Below are 21,276 nucleotides of genomic sequence, written 5' to 3' on the forward strand. Positions count from 1 at the left end.
TAGCGAAGGACCGGGGCAGGAAGGAGCGCGGTGCCGGAGCCCCGCAGATGCTGCTGCGGGTTTCTCCAGGACGTGATGGCAGTTTAAGATTCTCGCAATAACGTGATAATTGCACAAGCATTAATTATGTGTGTGAGAGGGAGAGCCAGGCTCCTCTGGCGCAGGCCTAACCCTGCTCGCTCAGCAGCCGCAGCGAGGGGCTTCGCTGCTCCGGTAGTTCAGAGTCCTGCTCCTGCCACTGCAGACGTCAAGTTGATTATTTTAACCACATTAGATCCCTGTTAATTAGCATGAATTAACCACCTAAATATTCCTGGGTAAACAAGCTATTAGGTACAGGGAGGAGAGGAAAACCACCTTTAAACCATCACAAATCGATCCCTGCCAGACCTGGAGCCTGGGGCCAGCCTGCCCAGTCCAGCACAGCCTGGGGCAGCCCGCGGCTCTCACCACGCAGCCCAGCTCTCCTGGCCGTGCCCGGCCGCACAAACCTTCCTCTGGCTTTGCAAGTGTTGGGCTTTTCCCTGGGCACAAGCTGCCCCATGTGCTCAGCACGGCTCCCCGCACGCCCCTCCATCCATCGCTCCTCCTGGCCCTCCAGCCGCAGCCGTCGGAGCCCCCCCGGTTTCACGCCGACGGAGGTTCCGCTCCTCCGCCAGCTTCTGCACCGGTGCCGCCGGCTCGGCGCTGAACGGGAGAACCCCTTTGCGACAGGCCTGTCGCAGGGGTGGCCATGCCCGCTGTGCCAGCACAGAGGCTCTCGCCATGCGCAGCCCCCCGGCACCAGGCACCCCCCTTCGTTAGTGCCACGCTCGTGAGACGGGGCGCGGGGCGGCGATGAACTCCCGGTACCTCCCGGCTGCCGCCAGCTCCAGGTATGACACATACACAAAAGTACCTTTTTATAGGTAGGAAATTATAGGTGCCATGACTTCAAAGGCTTTTGCAACACGAGCTTTCCCTTTGATAAATGACAGCATCATTAATGGTGATTTATTACCCGGGCTATTTCGACAAACAGAAATAACCAGTTTCTTTTCATTTGGCTTGGTGAGTTTTTTTGCTCTGGGCTACCCAGACATACAAGGTGGCTGGTAACAGCTGTTTTACTGCTGGTAAGACATCTCATTTATTAACTTGTCATCATGTGTCATAAAGTTTAGCAAAATGCTAGATGATTGTGTACTTAAGCTAGGTAATTACCCCATTATTAAAGCTGCCTTCTTTATTTATTTGCTCTTCTGGTGGTTTGCTCCTACCTTTGCTCTACATTCTGCCTTAGTCACAGGGCACGGAATGCGCTGCCTTGTAATTATCTGTGTGCTGACTTCCAGAGAGACACGGAAGGTGGCTCTGCCAGCTGCCACCGGCGCGCTGGTGACGGGGACCGAGCCGCTGCATTGCTCGGCCGGTGCCCGGAGAGGGGCTGGGACGGTGCTCAGGGAGGTGTCGTGTCCTGGGGCTGCATCTGACCCGGTGCCGGCACCGAGAGCCCTGAATGCAGCTGTGACACCACCAAAACCTCACCGTGACAGCAGCTGGAGCGGGGAAAACCACCCACGCTGAAGGTACCCCAGGAGCAGGACCTTTTACCCCGGGGAGGAGGCGCCCGGGGCGGCGCGGGGCTACTGACCTCGCTGGTGCCGATCGCCCGCGCGAAGCGTCTCTGCCGTAACTGCGCACGCGGTGCCAAGCTTCTAATTAAACTCCCCGAGATGTGCTGCTCGCACCGAGACAAAAGCAAATCCACGCCTTGATGAAGGAGTTGCCTAGACAGAGGAGAAAACCGCTGTTAGCACAGAGATGCTAATTGCCCTGGGAACTCCCAGCGCTCGGGTGCAGGAATGTCTGGGCCCTGCCCGGACACGTCCGTGCCCTCTCCGGGGAGGGTGAGGCTCCGCGGGCACCGGCCGGGGGGGCACAGCAGCACCGCGTTCCCCACCACAGCGGGGGCAGCTCTGACCTCGCTCCCTCCTCTCCTCCATCCAAACCAGCAGTTTGCCGGCGCTCTCACACCGAGCCGCCCGGATAGACCCGGTTAACAAACATTTTATAAAAGGTTAAACATTTGAAACCGCCCAATAACCGACTATTATGTGGGCAAACAGGAGCCGGACCGCAGGGGTTGCCACGGCGGCTCAGAGCAGGCGGCTCCTGAGCCCTGCAGCCCTTCGGCCCCGTGCAGGAGGGACGGAGGATGAGGTGAAGCCGTTCAGCCTCGTCGGGGTGGTTTGCACAGACAGAGCTCAGGGAAAGGTGCTGGGGACAACAAAAATCGAGCACCACAGAAACCTCTCGCGGCCCAGCAGTGAATCTCCCCATTTTCATTTTTTAAAATAGCATTTTTATTACAAAGAGATGTTAAAAGTTAAAATGGATGAAATACATTTTACATCCCCCATCGATTCCCCGGGATATTTACAACTGCAGAGATATTGATCTCCCCGAAGTGCCGGATGTGCTCGCTCGTTACCTACGACACTTGCAGTGAGAAAGTATTTTCGGCAAATAAACCACCAAAACCTGCCACGTAAATCGATGCAGGAAGGCTGGGGGTCGGCGGCAGCGCCGTCCCCACCACCCCACCCAGGGCCCGACCGGCACAGCGCGAGGTTGCGGACGGGGTGCGAGGGGTGGGCGCCCTCCCACCTCGCCGCCCCTTTCGCCAGCTGGAAACACCCCAGATCTCCTCTGCCCCTGCCCGCGCCGCCGGCAGCCGCGCTGGCAGCCCCGTGCACCCGCCGTGGGGCCGGGCCGGCGCAGACGGTGCGTCAGGCGCTCCCGGGGCCAAACAGCCGTGAGCACGGGGTGTGCTACAGCCGGCGGGGCCCTGGCAGCCGCGCCGTGCTCCGCCGGTGCCGCCGCCCTGCAGCGGGGCTGGCAGTGCCAGACGGGCGTCCCCGGGGCTCTGCCTGCGCCTTCATTCCCCTCCAAGTCAGCAGGAGAGTTGGCAGAGCCCAGCCCAGCCGAGGAGCTCTTGGTAGGACCAAGAGCCCCATTTCTGGGGGGGGTCCTGGGGCTCGCCGAGCAGCACCGCAGCACCTCAGCCCCCATCTCCCCGTGTGCCGGGCAGAGCATCGCCTCCGAGCGCGGGCTGGGAAACCGCGTGGTGTGAAGTTTCCGGAGATCCTACTGCCGGTGTGTCGGCCCCGATTACATCAGTCAAGTCGCGTTACCCGGCTGACGGGCGCTAACGAGAAGTGACAGACGTGACGGGGAGCGGGCAGGCTCCGGGAGTGACACCGCGGTCCCCGAGGACAGGTCCCCCGCTTCCCAGGGCGGCTCGGCACCAGCTCAGCCCCCCGGCCAGCCGAGGCTTTGCCAGGGCCACTGCTCAGCCTCTGCTCCGAGCCGGGGTGACGGGACCATCCTGGGGACCGGGGCTCCGCAGCCACGGCCGGCTGCAGCGGAGCCCAGCCCGCAGGGAGCCGCCTGCTTTGCTCATCAGAGCTTTGAACCACGGCCAAAGCCAGGAAATCCGCCCGCGGCCGAGCCAAGGGTTCCCATGGGGGCAAACGGCTGGGGGGTCCTGCCTGGGACACCTCAAAGGGGCACGAAACGGGTGGGGACTGCCAAGCATCCCTACCCGAAACGCAGCCTTCCTCCACCCCTCCGAGCACAGGTCCCAGAGCCCTGTGAAAGGCTTGGCCCGGAGAGCTAAGATAAAGCGGGGGGACAGCACCAAAATGGGCACAGGGGGCCAAGAGCAGCAGTTTCCTACGGCTGAAACCCCACCAGCACCTCCATACCCGCACCCTCTCCCACCGGGGAGCCGCCTCCATCCCGCTGTGGCACTGGCTCTGCCCCAGCCCAGCCACTGGCACCTGGGGGCTTTAATCAGTATCAATCCTCCCCAGTCTTCAAGGCCTGCAGTTATCGACATTTTGTTCCGACTGAGTCAATATGAACTTCTCAGGCCAATAGACAATAAATAGAAAATAATAAGCAATGCCCAGGTACTATTGATTTACGATTATTTGGGTCTTTTGCATGAGTTTCTCCGAGGCAAAGCAGCCCTGTGCCCGTGAGGCTCACGCGTTCGTTAGCACCAAGAGACGTGAACAGGAGCGAGAAAGATTCGCTGCAAGGTTCAAAACGCCTCGGAAAGGGCGTGAGGAGTGAGAGCGGTACCTGGCAGGGCCCTCTGACTGCTGGGAGGGTGCTGGATCAGCCTTAAAACATGCTAAAATGTGAAATCAAAGGAAATTCAACACTTCTCTACAAGCAAGGTGTTTAGAAAGAGCTTGAAAAACAGCATCACAGGTGGGGGGGATTTTATCTGTCCTGGGATTTTGAACCAATTTGTAAGACATTAAAAAGAATTGCAAAGCAAACTGCGAAAGCGGGTGAGAGGCGTCGCCTTTTCTGAGAAAACCCCACAGAGCAGGAATGGAGACGACATTTTGAGGCCGGGCTGCTGGGGACCAGCGGGCAGCATCCGCGGCTCTGGGGTGGCTTTGCTGGGACACAGAGGGGCCAGGGGACACTCGCAGTGGTGGGATGGAGCCCATCACCATCCCATCAGCATCCCACCGCCATCCCACCGCCGTTGGTGCGCAGCCCAGCCGCTCCGTGGTGGTGAGGGTTTCATTTTTCCCTTTCTCTCCTCCCAGCCCCGCCGTCAGGATGTTTATAAAACTCGGAATCAATTTGAGGCCGGGAGACGTTCAGCCGGGGAAGCACGGTGCTGATAGGGTCAGAGGCCCGTCGCCAGCGCCCATCACGCGCCCTGACGTATTAATTCGAGCTGTCAGGACCAACACGCGTGCAGGCGCTGGGGGAGGCGCAGCCGGCGCTTCCCAAAAACTGAGGCTGACGTTCTGCAGCCCCCGCGCAGCGAGTCGGGGAGCGCCCGTGTCGCAGCACGGGAGCGGGGCGATGCCCGTGTCCCCCCGGCAGCCCCGTGAGCCGGGGAGCGCCCGTGTCACAGCACAGGAGCGGGATGATGCCTGTGTCTCCCACAGCCCCACGGGCCGGGGCTGGCCCCTGCGCAGCGCTGCTCGTGCCGGTGTCCCCGCGCTCCCCGGCTGGCACGGAGGCAGATCTGAGGAGCTGCAGGAAGTACATTTGTTACTGGGAACGCTTTGATATTTCGCATGTGAAACGTCTGCGTGCTCGAGGGGCTCAGGCATCTGGCAGGAAATTACCATGAATCCTGTTTCTCTTAACAGTCACACACACACACGCCTCTCCGCTCTTTTCCTTCCCCCTGTCTCCCTGCTCACCCCTCCGGTCACCTTCCCCTGTCCCCACGCCAGGGACCCATCCGCAGCCTCATCAGTCTCAGGTACCACCCTTGATGTGGCCAACTGAAGCGCGGACCGACAGCAGGGCCCTGCCAGGAGCTGCACCCCTCGTGCCACGTACGATGCCGATTTTGGGGCCCGAGCACCCCAACGTGCTCCCGCACCTGCTGAGCACCGGGGGCTGCGGGCAGGCACAGTCCTCACCCTGCTCTCACCCGCGGCCCTGGGCAGTGCCAGGCTCAGACCCAGGACAGCCAGCTCCCCCTCCCCGCAGGAGCCGTTACCCGGTGGGAGCTGGGGAGCGCCGGGCTGCGGGAGGAAGCTGCTTCCCTGCCCCGGAGCTTGGCCCGGGATCAGAGCCGCCGTCTGCCTCCCCGGCGCGCTCGGCCGTGCCGGAGCATGAGCTCCAGACTGGATTTTCGTGTTCCCTCCTGCCCAGAGCAGCCCCGCTCAGGAGTTACCGGGTCCATCGGGCTGCTGTCAGCCAGCTCCGCTCCCCCTCACTCCCTGCCAACATGGCCCTTGCCAAAAAAATTATGACTGTATTAAATTATTTTATTACAGTAAACTGCAGATCGTGCAGTGTAAACACAGGTGGTGAAACACACCTCGCTCCTAACCATGCTGCCCCAGAGCCCTGCGGGTGCACGGGGAGGCCGGGGTGCCGCAGGGTGCGGAGCAGGGAGCCCTCGCAGCGCCGGGGCAGCCCAGCGAGCTGCCCGGAGCCCTTTGCAAACACCTCCTCGCTTCTACCTGCGAGGACGCGGGCAGCAGCAGCACGGGCAGCCCTCCTCCGCCAGCCCCGCGGCTCATGCACCGGCGAGCACGGGCTGCCTTTCTCCCCCTCTCCCAGGTTTCATTTTGGCCTCGGCTCCAGCAAGTTTACTGACAGATTACTTCATTTTAACTCTATGGCTTTCCTGTCTTGTGGGAGGCATATTTCTAAGTATCATATTTATCAAAAGGCCTGTGCAAAAACAAGGGCCAGAATTACTCTTTTGATGGTTCCCCCAATAACTACAACCACAATAAATTTTTCAGGCAAGAAAACCTGACCGGGGACCTTTAGTGGCGGGGTTTGGGCGCGGGGTCCAGGCCCCGGGCTGCAGACCCCCCCGCCCCGCGCCGGCACATCTGGTCTCGCTTGCAAGGCTGGTCTTCCAGTTCCCAGGGGTGACATATTTCCCCCGCCTATAACTCTAAATCAGAGCAGCATTTCAATAAATCACAGCGAACACTTATTTATTGGACATAGTTTTGGGGCTCTTAAAGCACGGAAAATAAATTTAATGGAGCGTTTGGAGCATTTCTCCAATCTTTTGAGGGATTACTTGGGGAATTTGTCAACGGAGCCAAGCAGTGCAGCTTGATCCAGAGAGATGGGAAAGAAATTATGGGAGATACTCTACAAAGGCCCAGGTGTACCCTAAATCACATCAAAAAAGATTAATGTCAAAGGATTGCTTGCCAGCAGAGTTGATTGGCAGCGCTGCAGTTTATTTAATAAACTATCACTTTAGCCAGAGGGTGACTTTAATCTGAATTACATTCTCTTGTTTTGTCGTACGCCATGCCAAGCGATTTATGGAATACTGTCGCATACTTCTTAACCTCAAACACCGACAGAAAAAAAGAAGGAAAAGCCTTGAGAACCCCTGGAAAACCTTGAGACAGCAAAAGCTGCTCTGCTAAGAGGGAGGAGCTCCACTCCGCTCTGGCGGCAGCAGCTTGCTTTGGGCTCGGCCGGGAAGAGGTGAGCGCGGGAGGCGGCTGTTGAAGCCCTCGTGTGGGTCTGTCACACCCCAGAGCTCAGGGATGGGACTCTGAAAACGCTGCCCCGTTGCTAACACGCATCCAGGTCGGGCTTCAAAGCTGCGCTGGCTTCCAAGGCCGCTGAGCCCAGGGCGGACGGGGGACCAGGACTGAGAGGGCACTGGGGCGGAGAAGGGGCCAGGACTGAGAGGGGCCAGAGGCATCTGCAAAACTAGAGAGATGCGGGAAGAAACGAGCACGTCCCTGCGGATCCCCTGCGCTTCGCTCAGCCCGGCACCGATGGCACCCCCGGGGAAGCTGGCGTTGGCCAGCACAGACCTCCTGCTCCGAGACACCTGGTTGTGCCTGCACCGACCGGGGACCTGCCCGGGGTTTGGGGGGCAGAGAGAAGCCCCCGGCCGCCTCTGGCACCCCCGCGACGCTGCAGCCCCTCTGCGCACAGGCAGGGAGGTGCGGGTGGCCCAGGCTCGGGGGCACGGTGCCCGCGGGGGCACAGGGTGCTGGGGTCCCCCTTGAACACCTGCATCCGGGGGCTGAGCGAGGGGGGACCTTGGCTGGGGGGCACAGACCTGATTCCTGACGAGATGAAGGATTTTGCAAAGATTTAAGAAGTCTTGGCAGGATTTTAGGAATACTCTGGCTAAGGGGAGAGGAGCCCCCAGCCTGCTCTTGCTGTGCCTGCACACGCTGGCGATGCCCCCATCCCGGCAAAGGCAGCCACGGCAGATGGACAGACGGACAGCAGGGACCAGTTCAGGAGAGCGAGGGGCCCGCTGACCCACGGGGCTCTTAAATAATGTGTTTATGCAAACAGACAAAGAAATCCTAACTAATAATAATCCTCGTTCCAAGATTATGATTGAGTTTTTCCCCTGTTCTGCTTGATATTTCTGCCAAAGAAAGAAAAATCCTCACTGAAGTCTAGCAGGAAATCCAATAAAATTTCTTCAAAAGATGGGTCTGACATTGAAAAATAGCAAAATTATAAAAGTAGGCCTCAGAAAAGAAAAGGGGTGAGTTATTATATCTGGCACCTACTGAGGGCCCAAAGCTCCCTCTCCAAATGAGCCATCACAGATTGAAAGTGTTTAGCTTCCCGTTGATTAAATATGGTGAGGGACCCGAGGCGTGCCAAGCCTTGGGGATCGAAAGTTTGTTTTCAGTCAGAATGTGTTTTCAGTCAATGGAAAAAATGGTTGGCCTGTGCCGGGGTATGTAACTGAGAAGCCTCAGGTTTGGAGTGAGTAATGACGGCGATGCAGGAACGCGGGAGGGTTGTTAATCATCCGACCCCAGCCCCCGTAATTCAACTCAGCAACTCGCACGACTCTGGAAGTCTTTTTTTTCCCCCTGCTCTTTTTAATATACAAAAAACCCACATGTTTTTTCCTCCTTTTTCTTTTTAATTTTTTCCCCTGAAGGGATAGCATCGTCTGCTGCTATCACCATCATGGGGAGCAGCACAGCCAGACCTGCGGCACCGCACCAGCGAGTTTGGGGCCGACGCTCCCGCCCCGGCTGCAGAATGGGATCGGTGAGAGCGACGGCCGGTGAAAGCAAAGCAGGACCCCGGGGACCGCGCGGCGCGGGCAGACAGAAGGGACCCGCTGCCCCGGGCACAGGCTCCCCGCCAGCAGGAACCGTTGGCCAGAGTTTGGTGGGACCGGCTCTCCCGGAGTGCCGCGGGAACCGCACATCCCGCAGGAGAGAGGCACCATTGAGAGCGTCCCCACCTCTTCATTCTGGCAGAGGAGGAACCGTGTCCCTGCTGGGCTGCGTGCTCACAGCCTGCGAGAGGTGCGGGGAGCACAGCGATGCCCCGGGGCCATCACACAGCCTGTCACTGGTGGGTGATGGCGGGGGACTGGGCACCGTCCTGCACAGCCGGGTTCAGTGGTGACCATGGGCACAGCGACTTCCCCGGGTCAGGCAGCAGCTCTGCATGGCCACGGGGCTGCCCCAAAGAGCAAACATCCTCCTCTCCTCGGGAAAACTCTGGCAGATGGCGAGGATCAAACGCACCTCGGGGGCCGGAGGGACGAGCTCCGAGCTGAGCCCGAGTTCAGCGCTGGGTCAGGAGGTTGCTGGAGGGACCATGGGGACACGGGGTGGCTGCAGGGATGCAGCTCGCACGGCACCTGATGCACGAGGAGCCCATGTCAACAGCCCTACAACCCCCTCCCCATCCCCACGGTCCCCTCTCACCCCCCACCCACCCCTTTCTCACCCCCCCGCGTGATGCCCGACTATTCGGTCGCTGCCTTTGCCAGGCTGCTTCTCATTAGATGGCCGCCCTGTTCCAGGAAGACAGGACACCCACCGGGCCTAAATGAAATAGAGCACAGAGCACTGCTACAAGCGGTTTAATTCAAATTACAGCAAGGTATTATTGCCAACTGCAAGCGCTCAGAATCATGAGTCAGACCCCCACAAGGAACGAGACAGGCTTAAAAAAAATCATGACTCGTTAAGTATATAATTAACTTTGGGGTTATTTTTATTTACCTTCCAGTTTTTAGCCTTCAGGAGTCAAATTTTTGAGCTTGCCTCAGTGAAGGTTGAAAACAGCTTAAAATTAAAGCAGGGGGGAAGAAGAAAGAAGAGGAATGCGCCCACGTTGCCATGATGCCGGAGCTGGGGATTTAAAATGACGCCGCACGCGACAGGGACTGCGATAACCCCCCCAGTGCGGGGCCGTGGTGACCCGGGACCCCGGAGCAAGGCACACCTTCCTCCCCCGAGAGCACACCCTGCCCTCGCACACACTGGGCGGCACAGAAGCAGGGTGGGAGTGGGACCCCCCGGCTGCCGGGAGAGCCGAGGGGTCCCGGGAGGAGTGGCGGGTCCCACGGGCTCAGCAGGGACCTGCCCTCAGCCACCTGTGCCCGTTAGCACTGGGACAACCCCAAAGCTCCTGGCGTGCAGAAGCACCCTCGTGCCTCACACCGGGCCCAGCCAGCCCATCTACTGAGGTGTTTGATTTTCCTGGGAGCCCGTCAGGAGGCACAAAGTGAAGCTCAAGAAACTGGAAGGAGATTTCACACGCGACCTGCAGATGCGCCAGCCCGACTTCCCGGACAAACACCAAATGCCCGTGCTCGCCCCTCAGACCTCTGCAGCTTCATCTTCCTCCTCACTTCCCACCCCGAGCCCACCCACTGGCTGCCAGGGGTCTGGGTCTACAGCTGGTGGGTGAAATAGATCCCTGCACGTCCTCAGACACCGCAGACCAGAAGAGCTGAGACAGTTGGTGCAAGTTCACCGACTTCTGTCTGCTGAGCCCTGGCCCAGCCTGCAGGAGAGGCAGGACCCCGCGGTGAGCCCACCTTGTTCGCCAGCACTAACGAACACCACACAATCAACAGCATTTGTTCCCCGACCATTCTCCTTCTGGGGCAAGAGGGTTTTTGCTGGGAGACGGATCCGCACGGGACACGACTGAAATAGCCAGCGCAACATCACGAGACTCTTGAAGGGCACGTGACGGTGCACAGTAAACGCCGGGGGAGCCCAACCAAGGTCACTGCGTGATCTCGGCTCCACCGAGGAAGCAAGAGGACACAGCCAAGCAATTTGCTGGGCCAGGGCTGAGTTTCCAGGTGTCCCTAAGCTGCTCACGCAGCCTCAGAGCAATCGTCCTCAGCTGATTCTCGTGGAGCTGAACTGGCCAACCCTCCCTTGCTCCCTGCCTCCAGCTTGTGCCTTCCCCTGCTTCCGCTGAACAGATAGTACCCTGCTATCTTTCATTGAAACATCATGTCCAATTTCTCCCTTGATTAAACCCATATTTTGCTTGGCTATAAGTCAAATATAAGAAGGCCGCACTCAAGTGAACTAATCTCGGTTTACTTGCCAGTAGGTAATTTGATAGACAACCTGGCAGGCATCCACTCTAGAATTAAGCAAACCTGAGCAATAAAGATGTAGGAAAACAATCCTGAAAAGCCGTAATGAGACGTCTAGTTTCATTCAACAGCAACTTGTTCCACTTACGTTTCTGCTGACACTGGGGACCGTGGTGCCTGCCAGCGCCCGGCCAGGGGGGCACGCTCGGCTGGACCTCCATCCGCTGGGCACGGGCAAGCGGCGCCGAGAGCAGAGCAGCCACCCAAGCTCTCCGAACGTGGTCCTCAGCGGAGATCGACTCCAGGTTTGGGCAGGCCTGGGCTCCAGGTCAGCTTGTGCAGGAGAGAGCAGGAGGGTTCGCTGAAGACTCAGCTGCGAGCGCCTTGGAGGAAGGAACAGCTCGAGCACCTCCAGCACCGGACCCTTGTTCGCAGTCTGTAAGCACCCTCTGTGCAGCCCTGCCCCTCGCAGCCCCTCCAGCCCTGCCCCAGAGCAGCAGCAATGCTGGGTGGGTGCTGCCCAGCTCCCATTTATAGCCTCTGCCTCCCCATCACCACCTGAGCGCCAGCACCTGCAGCACCCACCTCCTGCCCCTGCCCAGGGGCTGCTGCTGGGCTGGAGGGGAGCAGAAGGGCTTGTGGAGAACACCTGTGGGCTCGCTCTTGTGGGCAAGTAACTCAAAGGGCTGGACGTGCCCGGAGAGGGTCTGTGGTGGTGGCGGGAGCAGCGCGGGTTTGCTGCCCCGCGCCGGAGCAGGGGCCGGGCGAGCGCTGCGCCCCGGGGCGATGGCCAGAGCGAGGGGGCTGCCGGCCGCCGCCGCGCGGCTCCATCCCTCATAATGCCATTATGTATTGCCGGCATTAATCACGCCGCTAGGTAAGCAGGGTGGCACTTTTATGGGAGCTTTGAAGCTAATCTGTCACTAATGCCTGCTGGATTATCATGATTTCTTACAGTTGTGATTCATTAACTCAGATGCCTAATAGAATTAGTATTAAACATCTTCCATAGATTTCTGCCTCAACACGTTGAATTTTGAAAGCCTTTTCAATATTTCATTGTGTTGTATTAAATGGCATGTCAGGCACATTGTGTGGTCTCCCGGAGAACCTGGCGCAGCCGGAGCCGCGGCGGGGGCTGGAGCCAGGGGAGGACGGAGCTCGCCGGGGCCGGGGCGGCCGGAGGGGCAGCGCGGTGCTGCCGGTGCCCGGGGACCGCTGCAGCGGGTCGGGGGCTGTGCAGGGTGCGGGGTGAGGGGCTCCCAGGTTAGGAGAGTTTTCCAAGCAAGAGGTGGTTCAGCGGCGCAGCTGCTTGCCTCCAACCACGCCGGATAATTAAGCTAGTACAGAAGAGGTTAATCTGCTTTGAGGATAGAAAGTGCAGTGCAGATACTAAATATGATTGCGATTATTACCTGGCCCTGGAGGAATCCTTTCCCTAGACATTGCAACGCCGTTCCTAGTAGGACTATTATTCCTAATAATCAATATTAATTTTCAATGCATTCTCCAGGGCTTAGAATTATTTTCTTGTTTGGGATAAGATCTGGATCTTGAAGCAGACTAAAAAGAGGTATTATTACTATTATTATTATTAGCATTATCATTATTATCTTGGGTTTAAAAAAAAAATCTTATTTAGATAACCATCTCTCCCCAGCAGCAGGTTGTGTAGCTCACAGACCTTTATCTGCCTACCTCAATCTGCGTGTGGTGGGTAACAAAACTTTGCCGTTATTAATAATGTAAGGCCAAGACCAGAACACCATCGCATCAGGCTGCGCGTGTGGGACCGGCCGGACCCGCTCCGTAGGGCTCGCTCGGTGTCCCCAACTTTCTTAGGAGAAACCTCCGCTGCCCAAATGCCCTGGTGGCTTTGGGGGGCTGCGTGGTGGGAGCCCCAGCCCCAGCCAGGAGGATGCTCAAACCCGAGACCGGGAAGAGCCTGAACTTTCGGGTGCCCCTCCGAACCCGACGGCAAAACCTTCTTTGCTACCTGCCCGCCCTGACCCTGGGAACCCCGCGTCGAGGCCGTCAGCTAGAAAAACAGAGAGGGGGGACTTCAAAGCCGGGCTGAGAAGCAGCTGTGCAAATTGACAATTACGTGCGAGCTCGCCTGCGTGGGCCGGGCTGGCACGGCCCCGCGTGCCGGGGCTCAAGGAGCCCCGCGGAGTGCAGCGCTGCGTCCCCGCCAGCGCCCGTGACAACCCTCTGGTGGGGTTTGGGGAAGAAAGGCTGCTTTTAGAAAGGCTCCTCTGAAAACAGGTCAGGTTTGGGGCAGGTCAGTGAGAGCCTGTGAGCAGGAGAGGGAGCGAGGGCGCAGGGAGGCTGTGAAAGGTCGTTTGATTTTTTCCTTTCCTTTTTCTTCCCCCCCATGTTAGTGGAATAACGTGCATGCTCAAGGGGAAAAGAAAAGCTTAAAACTTCTTCACTATGTGACGTGTCTAAAACCTGCGTTTAACCCCCCCGGTTTTTGGTTACAGAAACAGTTTGGTTCTCCCTGGATTGCCTTTACGCAACCCTGGACACCTCAAAGCAAAGCGTTGCCGGAGAGAAGCGTTCCCTTTGCCTTCTCATCAAACTGCTGCTCCTGCTGTCGCGGCAAGCCGGGAGCCTCGGGAAGGGAATGGAGAGGAGCCCTTAGCGCGAGGGGGGTCCTGCGGGGTCCCCCCGCTGCTCCCTGAGCCCAGCTCTTCTGCAAACACTCGAAACAACGCTTTTCAGTGGATTCTCATGGTCTAGAAGGAGGAAAATGGGTAGTTCCAGAACTGGAACTCAAAATCTCAGGGAAAGCAAAGCAAGCAGAGGAGGGAGATGCTGCCAAGAGCACCCATGGCCTGGGTGGGCGCGGGGCGGCAGGGCAGGTGCTGGCAGCAGGCAGAGCCCGGCCCTGGGAACGGCTCCTGCCCGGCTGCGCCTTGGCGGCAGCTCGAGGAGAAAGAGCCAGCGAGGCACGGCCGGGCTGGCAGCTCCGGCTGCCCCCAGCCCCTCACTGCAGCCTTTGTTTTAAGGAGTGAAAGGGGCGGTCATGGGACAGCAGTCAGCAGGGCGAGCACGGGGGAGGCGAAGAGAAAACTTTAATTAGGGTAACTTGAAGGCAGGCTTTAACCGCCAGCCGCAGGAGGGCCGGTTTGATCTCCTTGTGGGATAGAGCCTGTGATTAATCGCGGCCCTGTCGAGGGGGACGGACACCTGCCTGTCACATGCTTTGATTCCCGGCGCAGGCTTTGATCTGGCCCGGCTGCGTGGGAGGGTGTCAGGGCAATGGATGTGCCCAGGTCGCTTTTATGGCGCCCGCAGGGGGTCTGCGAGGCGGGGAGGGGGCCGTGCGCGGGAGGGGGGGCTCGGCCGGCGGCCCCGGGGTCAGCCCAGGAGGTGCCGGGGCCAACGGGAGTTCGTCCAAAGGGGAAAGTTCATCCCCGCTCCAGGGGAGGTGCGGGGGTCCGGGGGCTCGCTGCCGTCCCGGGGGGGGGAGTGCCCCAGAGAGCGACGGGGATGCTCAGCCCGGAGCTGGCTCCAGAGAAGGTCTCCGTGTCCCCCCCGACCTGCTCCAGCCCAGCCCAAAGGGCCGTTGGCGAGATCGCACCCTGGGATGGTGGGGGCTGAGGCTGGGGCACACAAGGGGGTGCCCTGGGTGCTGTCCCCACCTCTCTCCACTCTCATCGTCCCGCTGACAACTGGCACCAGTAGCCCTGTGACCGCGTGCCGCCAGCCTGGCACAACCAGAGGCACCGGGAAGGACCCTCTCGCAGCACACCAAGGGCCGCTCGCCTGCCCCGGCACTGCCCGCGCCGGCGGGGTGATTGGTGTGGGCATCTTTGTCCCTGGGCCCACCCTGGGTTTATTCTCAGCCCTGACATTTGTGCCAAGCAGGCAGAGCATGTCGCGTTTATTTGCTGGAGCAGGAGGGGTTCCTGCGGGGCGTGAAAGAGGATCCCGACGTCTCCACTTTCAGCCTGACCTTGAAACTGGAGCAGGGAGGTGAATCCCCCCCAGATCACACTGCTGGTGTGGGGGGAAACGCGGCAGAAAAGCCTGGCACATCCCGGGCGTGGACGGGCAGCGCTGGCACTGGCAGCCGGGTGGGAGCAGGGACAGCCGGGGCGATGCTCAGGCACAGCGGGGCGATGCTGGGGCCGCCCCCGACAGCCTGCTCCGCTGGGGCTTTGCTGGGCGAAGCACAAGGGGTGCAGGATCCCTGCGTGATGGTGGGCAAAGGGGCATTTATTGCTGCTGCGCTCCCGGGGGCTTCGGGAACCTCCCTGGGTACAGTGTGATTTCCATCGCTTTCCCTCCTAGCTTTGGGCAGGGAGGGTTTTCATGGTGCCTTGGTAGAAAGTTTGACTTCTACAAGCAGTAAATGTCCTGATTTTGGGTAGAGAAAAGGTCTAACGAAGCTAGAGACCAAGATGGGAAAGCCCTTCTCTGTACCGCACGAACACAACACAAACAAATTTCCAAAAGCCCCGGACAAGCCCAGTAAGTCTGTAATGTGGTGTCCTGTTTCCTAATCTCTTCAGTGAGGAAGCAGCGTGTTGAATTTAAAATATCCCTCTGGTAAATGCTAACTATTTAAAGAGTGCTAGGGTCTTAGAAATGCAAAACAAAGATTTGTTGATTAAAAACACATGGTTTGTTCTGGAGGCATGAGTAGCCAGAAAAATCAGTTCTGACAGTATTTTGGCTTTTTCAATCCCACAAGACATGATGGTGATTTATTATAGTGATGTCAGCTGTGGTTGAAAAAAGTTCCCTGTGTTGTCTTAATAAAAGAGCTTTACCTTGAAATCATTAAACTCTCAGCCTGTTTATTTGAAGCGATGACTGTGAATGGTCCCCTCTAAATCACCCGGCCCTCGCTGGAGCAGATGCCTGCGCGAGGCGCAGTGACAGCCCGGGGCTGGCCGTGCTAACGCCACTCCTGTGATGGATGCGATCAGCTTTGAGACCTGGGGGGGGAGATAAGCACACCAGGCGGGGAGGGGACCCCCCCATCACAAAGGGAATGGAAATTAGAAAGACAACGGGCTCTATCTGTCTTCTGCCACCCGTGCAGATGTGCGTGGCTGTTGCCTGCAAAGGGCTGCTCGTCCCCCCGCCAGCCTCTGCGGCGAGCGCGGGTTAGCCGGGCAGCGAAACCTCTGAGCACATGCAAGTCTACAACACTTTCCCCCTAACCAGATGTGCAATATGGCATTAATGTGCCGGGCCTTGTGCTAAGAGAAGGGCGCAGGAGCCAGGCAAAGACACGGGGCGGGGGGACAGGCAGCAGGGACAAACAAGCCCGGCGGCAGCACCGGGGCTACGATCTCTGTTAAACTGTAGACACGTTAAAGTAAAATGCCCAGCCAGATATCAAACCTGGTGTCAGCCACAGGGTGTTAGTGGGAAAGAGGAAAACTTTTCCTTACCACGTCTAATTTCCCTGACAAGATATATAGGTGTCATATGCTGCGGACGGCGTACAGAGCGCTGGAAGAAGTATAACAGAAATAACCTGCCTGGCTCGGCAGCCATCCCTCACCCAGCTTATCGCGTTAGCTGAGCTCAGCAAATCAGATTAGCACGAGCCAGCACAGAAACACTTTACCCAGGTGCAGGCGGCAGGGACGGGCGTCCTGCTTTGCCAAACCCCGTAACCCTCCCCGCTGGGCAGCCTTGCAGGGAAATGGGGTCATTTCCCTGGGAGCAGCGGGGCCGGGGTGCTGCAGGATCGCCCGCAGCCCAGCCCCGCAGCCGCCAGCCCTTTCCCTCGTGTCTGGCAGCAGTTAAGCACGGAGCAATATTTACTTCTTGGGTAAACAGTCGTAATCTCCCTGACCAGAGTTTATCACAGAGAAGTGAGTTAAATTCTTCTTGGATAATCCCTGTGTGTTGTGGTTTTCTGAGCAAGAGATTTTCAGATGCCATTCAATACAAATGGGCAGCTCCAGGCCACAGAGTGAGGAGGGCTGGATCCGACCCGAGGGGTGCAGGTCCCCCCGCTCCGGCGGCTGCTCGATGCGGGGCTGAGCCCCAGCGCGAGATGGCCGAGGGCTCGCCAGCATGGCCTGCCTCCGAGTGGGAGAAACAGCAGCCAGCGCTTGGGTTCGGGGCAGGAATCGTTGGAAGGCAATTCCTCACGCCAGCCCAAACCATCCCCTCAGCCCCGGGGCTCCTCTCCTGGGTGACAGAGCTACAAGCAAGAACTGACTGCAAAGCCGCCAGCCACAGCGGCGAGCGCCCGGCCGCAGGGCGCCGGCCCCGGGAGCCGCGCAGGCATTGGGCAGGAGCAGAGCCTCTCTACTCTGCCTTCCCTGCAGCAGAGCCCTCGACACAGGAATTGCATTAGAAATAATACAGATGTTGGGGAAAACACAACCCGGTGGGGTGTTTACACTAAAATCCCGAGTACATGGTGAATGGGAGAGCGCATCGCGCGAGCCGAGCTCTGACCCCGCTGACGTACATGGGAGCGTTACCAGAGACGAGACGCTTGGCAGGTACTAATGCATCATATATTATCTGCCTTGGCTACAAGAATTATATTTTCCCATCAGCGTGATTATTTTTATTTGACTTTTAAGTTGAGCTGGAAGACAGCGTGGCTCACATCCATCATTGCTGCGGCTATTAGAAAATTAACCAAGCTTAATAAACTTCCTGCGTGGCTTGCTCCTGCAGCTGTATATCTAGAGGAAAACAAATCTATTGACTGGTTCTCCATGGAAGCACATCTCTAAATAAGACTTGTTGGAAGTGAGGAATGGCCCAGGATGATCCCAACGTGGCCATTACTGTGCTGGAAAATGTCTGTGCAAAGCTGAGCCTTCAGAAACCTCCCAGAGATCCCCAGCGCTGTGAGATGCTCCGGTGGGTCGGGGTGACGAGAACAGGGATTTACTCACGTGGTAATTGCTTCATCCTGATCCTCGCTTGCAGGATTTGGTCCAACCGAAGCGAGCTGGTGGCTGCCGGGACCCGTGAGCGCTGGGCAGCGTTGCTTTTGTGTGCCTCCCGTGCAGAGCTCGGCAGAGCAGGAGCGAGGTGCGAGCCCACACCGGGCCAAGGACATCGCTGGCAGCTCTCCTCTCCTCTCCGTGCAGAGCCAGCACATCCTCGCTGGGTGAGGCAGCAATATCGCAGGCTGGGGAGAAAGCAGGGAGTCTCTCGGCAGATGGGATTCGAGTGGAAAGAGCTAACGCTCCAGTCTCCTCTGTAATGAAAGGAGATGGGCAAGTTATAACCAAACCAGGTGCCATAAATCATCAGCGCCGAGGTTTCACGCGGTCATTAGATATACCCGAAGACACTCTCAGTGCTGCAGACGGGGCTACAGGAGTTTCATGCAACGTGTGGCTCTCACATCAATCTCTTCCCAGCAGGCAGAATGAACTGGCTGTTCACGTCGGTGTGTCTCACACAGAAGATGCAATAAAAAAGGGAATTCAGCTGGGTACAAGTCCGCATCTCCTGCCCTCGCCGTGCCTGGATGCTTTTCTAACCTCCCCTTCAAACCCCCAGCCCCTCTGTAACTCCGCACGAGCAAAACGTTTCAGCCACGGGGTCCAAGTCCCTGGATTCGAGGTGGGAGAAGGGGAAGGGGTTTGTGTCTCCTTCCCTGCAGCCCTGCAGCTCCCTCTGCACTGACCCTGCAGGGCTGGAGCTCCTCAGGGAAGCCCCAAAGCAGCCCCCTGGGCTGGGGGTGTCTGCAGCCTCCTGGGGAGATGAGCCACAAACAGGGGAGCGAGTCGAGCAGAGCCCTTAGAAAGTTCCAGGTTTGCTGATGGGAGAGAAGCACGGCAGGGGCAGCGCGACCCCCGTGTGTCCCAGGCTCTTGGCGCGGGTGGGCAATGGGCGTTGGAGAGAACAGGAGAAAATCCCAGCAAAAGGCGGAGGGCGCGGGGTGACATCGCAGGGCTCAGGCTGCGGAGGGGGCTCACCGAGAGGGTTTCGTGGTGGATCCAGCAGGATGGCACCAGGTCCTGCGGCCTCGCAGGGGACGTGGCCTCAACAGCTGCTGCGGCCTCACGAGCATCTGTGCCAGCACGTCCCCATTGCCATAACCACAGCGAGGTGCCGAAAGCGCCGAGACCTTGCGCCGCGTGGCCGGGGCCGCCGGGGGCACGCGGGAGCAGGGAGGGTCGCTCCCTCCCTCGCGTGTCTACAAGCAAATTAAAAATTAAATAAATAAATCCGCTAGTTTACAAATAGAACTGTTACTTGTTACTCACAGTATTAACAGTCTCCTTTTATTTTTTTCCTCCTTTTTTCCGAGGCTGTGAAAGACGTTTGTTTCAGTTGCCAACATCTCTACAGAACTAATGTGGGTGGATTGTGACAGATATAATTTCTCCATCCTACAGTTTCATCAACTTGAGTTCTGTTAAACTATACCCGCTGGGCTTAGCTCCTTTTAAAGTTTCCGCTTTGACAGGTAGATTTATTAGTCTTGAAATTTGTACAAATCAGATGTCACTCGTGGCAACTTGTCAAAATGTCAGTCTGGTGAGGGAGGCATGAAAGGATTTTCTGGAGAGAGACGGGAGGCAGGCTTGAAAGAGCTCGAGCAAAGCAGAAGGAAGGAGCTGGGAGGGATTGCAGCTGCCTTGATCCTGGGGGTTTGGCTTTATTAAATATCTAGCGCCATACAGTGGGAGATGCTGCGGGATCCTGCCCGCCACGGCATCGAGGCTGTCACCATCCGCCGAGGGCTCCCGGCTCGCTCCGAGCCGCTTTCCCAGCTCGTTATGGATATTTAGGGCACGGCTGAGGCACGGGGAGGGGAAAGTTCAGCTCAGTTTTTAACGCTGCTGTTTGAACTGCTCCATTATTGCCCCAACCAGCCGCGAGCGGTGCCACCAGCCAGCTCCGAGGGCGATGCCTCACGCGGGCTCCAGCCTGCAAAGCCGGCACTGCTCCCCCCCGAGCCCCTCCGCTCCCGAGCAGGGGACAGCCCGAGTGGCACAAACCACCCTCCCGACCGCGGTGCTCAGCAGAGATGTAGCAGGTGTTGCACGTGTGTGTGCACAGACACACGGTGCTCCATCAGCCCGGGAAAGCTGTAAGTAAAGAACGTGCCCTGGCCCTTTGTGCTCTGGCTGGTGAAGGCAGGAGCGAAGCGAAGGATGCTCGTAAAAGACCACGTGCTGGAAGTGGCTAAAAAATGGCAGCCTCCTCCTTTAACACACCAACCCAATAATTTTGACTGAAGTTTTTCCATGGAATAAATTTAGGGTTGTTGAAATGAAAACTTAAAAAAAAAAAAAGGCATTTAAAAAAAGCAATTTAAAAAACATTATTTTGATAACCACTTCCAAGAAGATCAGGAAAACCTCCACCGAAATCAACATTTTTGCATGAATATTTACACTTTGTTTGAAAAATCTGTTTTGGCTGAAAAGACATTTGTTGCAGTTTGCTTGACAGGCGATGTCACCCCCCTGGTGACGTGGGGGCCCAGCGTGGGACAGGGGCCGCATGGGGCCGCCCTGGCAGGATCACAGGAACAGAACTGGGCAATTCCCCGCCGCGGTTTCCCGATGTGCCCGTGCGAAGGCACCAGAGCCACGTTAAGGGGCAGAAAAAAGTCCTGCCCTGTCCCCCTTGCTCCTCTGGAGCTGCTGGGGCTGATCTCAGCCCGGGCCGCTCCCAGCAGTGCCCGTGCAGAGCTGTTCAGACGTACCCGCGCACCCCGGGGTGCTCCCGCACCTCTCCATCGCCACCCACGGCCGCGCTGCCCGGCTGCTCCAGCCTTGTCCGGGGGTTTCGCCCTCCCACCCCTTGTGCCTGCGACGGGGACGAGACCGCACATTACAGAGAAAAATTAATCTGAGAGGCTTTGCTTAATTAATTGGTACATAAATGTTTCCCTTCTTTGAGCGGCTCAGAGCAATCATCTCATGAAAAGAGAAGGGGAAAACCCACTTCACACGGGAGGATTTGCTTTAAAAGAAATCACTTTATGTCACATCCAGCCTTGATTTCCTTTCATGTGGCAAACGCATCGTGGCAGCTTGCTTTCCACGTTAAACATCACCACGGCAGGTACGCGGGACCCTCTGCGCCTCGCCCCGTCTCCCGGCCAGCGCAGGGGCCATCTCGGGTGGTAAAACCTAACCAGGGCTGGGGCAGAGGCGGCGGGAGGGGGGAGAGGGTCAGTCTGTCCATCTAACAGGGTTTTTCCATGGGCTGTGGGTGTCTGCAGAGCAATTTCGGCGCAGGCAGCAGGGAAAGGGAGAGGAGAGGAAAAGAGAAGAGGAAAAAAATGCCTGGCATGAGTTCAGAAAGCTCTCCAGCTCACACATCTGGTTCTTATATTTCAAAGTTAATTAGTCATATTGAGGCTGTCTGAAGATAAATTTATCATCCAGAAAAAACACAAACAGTTTGAAAAATGAAAGGAAGTGAGGTGACATGGCTTGACGTTTAAA

The 21,276-nt window shown here is 57.8% G+C and overlaps 1 protein-coding gene and 1 long non-coding RNA gene across 3 annotated transcripts in view; both read right to left on the bottom strand.

Annotated features, from left to right (window-relative positions):
• LOC137675440 (uncharacterized) overlaps positions 1-21,276 on the bottom strand; it is a 59,592-nt gene that overhangs the window by 6,910 nt on the left and 31,406 nt on the right. Inside the window, exons 1-2 of one of the 2 annotated variants that reach the window (XR_011049956.1) lie at positions 16,276-16,378; positions 1,634-1,769 (exon numbers count right to left, since the gene is read on the bottom strand). Coding sequence is in view for 1 of the 2 variants with exons in the window: in XM_068421535.1 (XP_068277636.1) it covers positions 1,634-1,769 (136 nt within the window). In the remaining variant the exon portion in view is untranslated. Of the gene's footprint in view, positions 1-1,633; positions 1,770-16,275; positions 16,379-21,276 lie in introns of those variants that run through there. The other variant, XM_068421535.1, reaches the window with a different exon arrangement.
• LOC137675441 (uncharacterized) lies at positions 17,387-19,219 on the bottom strand. Its single transcript, XR_011049957.1, has 2 exons — positions 19,078-19,219; positions 17,387-18,059 (listed from the first exon to the last, which is right to left on the bottom strand). It is a non-coding gene; the product is annotated as an uncharacterized lncRNA (long non-coding RNA).

This window comes from Nyctibius grandis, chromosome 33 (genome assembly GCF_013368605.1).
Source record: "Nyctibius grandis isolate bNycGra1 chromosome 33, bNycGra1.pri, whole genome shotgun sequence".
NCBI lineage: Eukaryota > Metazoa > Chordata > Aves > Nyctibiiformes > Nyctibiidae > Nyctibius > Nyctibius grandis.